Source organism: Macrobrachium nipponense, chromosome 47 (assembly GCF_015104395.2).
Source record: "Macrobrachium nipponense isolate FS-2020 chromosome 47, ASM1510439v2, whole genome shotgun sequence".
NCBI classification, from domain to species: Eukaryota; Metazoa; Arthropoda; class Malacostraca; order Decapoda; family Palaemonidae; genus Macrobrachium; species Macrobrachium nipponense.
Window position 1 is genome coordinate 7,203,015 of NC_087222.1, and position 4,441 is coordinate 7,207,455.

Here is a 4,441-nt window from a genome sequence, read left to right on the forward strand (position 1 = left end):
TCACTTTTGTTATCTAGTCTCCCGGCTTTTCCTTTCTATCTTTTCATGATGTTATATCAGTCTTCCTAAATTGTCTGAACCCCCTCAAATATAATTTCCAAATTGCATTTTAATTCGATGTTTGATTGGAAAAGTCTCTCGATGATGATCTTCAAAGAGCTTTATTGCATCAAAATATACTCTGTCAACGTTTGTGTGATAGTTTTCATTTCAGCTCAAGATGTTATTTGAAAGACCACAGCATCAACTGAGACTCCATTTGCTCTTTGCAGGTTTTCCAAAGTGTTTTTGTCCACTTTCGTATCCATATCACAAACAAAACGCCCATACCTGTTTCTAACATCTAATAGTCTCTCTCTCTCTCCTCGTCACTCATCTCTCTCTCTCTCTCTCTCTCTCTCTCTCTCTCTCTCTCTCTCTCTCTACAATTTTTAGTACCTCAAAAGTTATAGCGACTGGAATATAGTTGCTGACTCCGATGGTCCTTGTTTTGCCGTGGCCTGAAAAGGCATCGCATGTAACTCAATCAATTAATCGAAATGCAAATTTGTTCCAACTCAGTTAGGAAAATAATTTGATTATGTGGACATTGCTCCAGGAATGAAATTCAAGAAACGCAAGAAATGGAATGGGAATATAGACAGGGTAATGGGTTTGTCCAGAGTGGTATCTCTCGTCCGTTAGTTGATACGTATACTCATGCCATGCACACTATATATATATATATATATATATATATATATATATATATATATATATAATATATATATATGTGTGTGTGTGTGTGTGTGTTGTGTGTTTGGGTGTGTGTGTGTGTATATGTATATGTATATGATATGTATGTATATGTATATGTGTATATATATTATATATATATATATATATATATATATATATATATATTATATTATATATATATAGACGTGTTCTTGTGTGTATTTTTGTGTGTGCATAAAGACATACTGAATATACATAATAGTGTCAATTGTAGAAAGATATCAATAAGTTACAATACAAAGAATCAAACAGAAACGAATAAAAAGTTACAGCTTTGGGATCTTGGAAAGACACTGATAAATGTTCTAATATACAAATGAATTCATCAAACTAGGCTTTTATGTAGTTTCCTGTAGGAATCAGCACTTGAAATAGATAAAAAGTATCTGAAGTGTCATCTTTTTTTGTGAACTGATAGTTCACTAATTGCTGTGGAAACGCTCAAGTAGATGGTATGACTCTTGAATAGATAAAGTGATGCTCTAACCTGGAAAACAAGCTCCTGGAAGCATAGTAACTTCTCAGCAGCCGTTCGCCACCGTTACAAGTGAAGGACGACCATCTCGGAAAAGCTGTACAGGAACTGAAAGAATGCGAGATATCGGGAACCAAGCCGTGTGGACAGTGTCCTCCTGCAAACCTGAATTCGACGTAGGAAAGCTTCGTGATGAATCTCTCCAGACGTATTGGCAATCGGACGGCGATCTTCCCCATCTGATCAGCATACAGTTCCAGAGGAAGACGATCGTCGAGGACGTGTGGGTTTACACACAACACGAGATAGACAAAAGTTACACCCCGAGTAGGATATCCGTCAGATCGGGGACGCACTTCAACGATCTGCAGGAGGTGAAGGTGATAGACTGCGTGGAACCGAACGGCTGGGTTTATATTCCCTTGAACGATTATCTCGAGCCCCCTTTTCGCACGTTCATGTTACAATTGGCCGTTGTGTTGAATCACGACGACGGACAGGACACTCGCATTCGTCAGATTAGGGTTCATTCTCCTGTCGGAATGCCTGTTGTAGCGGTGGACTGCCAAGGGTATTTCACGTCACCCATTTTTAAAAGTTTCGCGTTCATTAGGTAAATGGTTTTGTAGAGTTTTGAGTGGTTTTTAATTTACGTTTAAGAATGACATGATTTGGTCTAAGACGTGTAATTATGATTATGAAATTCAAGTAAGTGTGAAGGATGTAACTACTGTAGTATCATTCGTTTAGTGCTTAGTGTTCGTATGTACGATCACCATAATTATCTAGGGTAACAAATGAGTATAGGATGTATCTTAGGTTATATTCTTATTAGCTAGTACAAGAGTATATGTGTTGCACCCTCACTTTCATATACATTTAAAGAACAGGCACTTTTTATAAACGATTCTTTTGCAAGAGTTCTTTTGCAAGGATTTCGATTTTATGGAAATGTTGAACCTACAGGATATTAGGTTTTTTTTTTTAATATTTATACTAGGGACCAAAATCTTGCATATTTCATAACTTGTATGTTTCTTTCCATGCGTGGTTTTAATAATACATAATGAATGGTACCAAAACAAAAAGCCATTTATGCTGTAAATACTCAGTCTATGTTGACCGAGACTGTTTATATATTTACTTATACAGATTTTGGTTTCTATAACATATTGTGCAATATTCATCTAAATATATTTTCATTTTAGCATTGTTTTATATACGGAAGCTTAATGGTCTTCTATTACTGTCCACCACTTCTGCTGTTAAGAGTTGTCGACTAGGTTCCAGTTTGGAAATATTTTTTTTAGAAATCCGTAAGTTATGTTGTTATAAATGGCATGGGTTGTATACGAACCTTTTATACTCTTGTAATTACTGTTGGTGATTTGTTAATGGATGTTTTATATGTACATATGGTACAAGAGTGTTTTTGTATCTGTTGGTTTGATTTTATGCTCTTTTGATGTTATAAGTCTCAGGGATATGACATTGTAAAAGTGATCTTACACATTTTGAGTAATTTATGCAGGATATGTCATTAAAAGAGAAAATGAGCCAATTTTTCTTTATTCTACCGTTTAGTGGTAAACTTAACTGGTGAAGCGTTTTATGGAGGTTTTATTTTGTTACCACAGAAATTCTATGAAATACCAAATCAATTACGAGCTGGCTTCAAAGAAAGTATAATTGCCTCCTGACTTACAATCTTGAACTCTGTCGTAGAGCTGTAACTAGTGGCTCAGCATTATTGCCCTTATGCGTTTAATAAATAAAAACTCATAATTGTTTTCTTAAGTATATGTTATATATATGAATATGAATTACGTGTAGGAAACCGTTCTTGGAAATAAAAGTCTTTTCTTTGAGGTTAATTAGCTTCCTTACGTAAAGGTTTGATGTCCCACATCGCAACGAAATGGGATATGAAGCGGAGAATACCTTCATCATTGTAGCATCATATAACAATGGACACCTATAAAAAGGATTTCATATAAATTTGGTAGAGACGCTCGTGGCTGTCGAAAGTGACTGTGAATTCGAAGACGCAGTAAAAGTATATATGATCTTACAGTTTCTCGTGGTTAAATGAAACTCATCACCTTATAAGGGAGGATTTAATGACCAAAGGCTAGGCGAATATTTTAATTGTATAAGAAGTTTAAAAAATAAAATTAGAAACCTAAGACAGAAAATGAAACTCTGAATTAGTGTAAACAACCACAAAAGCTATGGAACTACCTAATAGAAGAAATAGAATTAGCTGATGAACCACTAACCGTTGCTGAATAACCACTGATTCCTTGTAACGTAAAATCACCATACTAACAAACAAACAAACTTCCAGTGGAAACTGAGAGCGTAGACGAAAATGAAACCAACAAAAACGGACATTACGTGCAATCAAGACAAGACAATCGCGTATCAGAGAATGATATTTAGTTGCAGTCATGAGGTAAGTAACCATGGAAACAAAGGAAGACTTAGTAAAAATATACAGAAATCTAGACCATTGTGAGATGCAGAGATATATTTCTCCCAGTTGGACGTTACGTAAGAACGACCAGGAGATGAGCTGTTTCTTGGATAAAATTACGGACGCGGGATTCGACGAATCAGCGAGTAGAGAAATAGGTGATGCAATAACTAGTGAGGATACAAATCTGAAACAAAAAGGGAGAGCAGTGGATTGTAATAAAAATAGATAGATGAAATGTAGGAAAGTAAATAAAGGGAAATATGTGTGTGTGGTTATGTTCATTTATATGTGTGGGAGAGTATGTTTCATAGCCACGATAACCTCTTTAGTTATCGAATATGCACATTAATTTTTTTTCAAACATTTGGTAATGAAAACCCTTCGAATGGCCGGGAGTTGCACGCATTTTTTATTCGTCAAATGTTAACATTTTATGAATTACCGTAGCTAAGTGCTGACCCCAGCTATTTGAATTCGTCAACTGAACATCCGTTATATATGCATGATTAGATTTGTCCTATTATCGTGAAGTTGGTGACACTTGTAATGGGTCTAATAAGGTACTAGCCACTGGTACCTGACACATATACCAAACGAACTATATCTCATCCCACCGCATTTTATTTCCAAAATTCGTCTTGTCATGATTCAAAATAAGTAAGATAATATGTTTCGTGCTTATTCTTTTTATGTGAAAATACAAAAGTCAA

General features: G+C 35.3%; 1 protein-coding gene across 1 annotated transcript; it reads left to right on the forward strand.

Moving 5' to 3' along the window:
* Positions 1-1,290: 1,290 nt before the first annotated feature.
* On the forward strand, positions 1,291-2,813 carry LOC135204443 (anaphase-promoting complex subunit 10-like). Its single transcript, XM_064234643.1, has one exon. It carries the CDS (start codon positions 1,369-1,371, stop codon positions 1,867-1,869), a length of 501 nt encoding a protein of 166 aa, XP_064090713.1. The 5' UTR covers positions 1,291-1,368; the 3' UTR covers positions 1,870-2,813.
* Positions 2,814-4,441: the final 1,628 nt, after the last annotated feature.

Bases quoted from the DNA above. Each gene is read 5' to 3' on its own strand.
- LOC135204443 (XM_064234643.1), top strand. From the start codon at position 1,369: ATGCGAGATATCGGGAACCAAGCCGTGTGGACAGTGTCCTCCTGCAAA.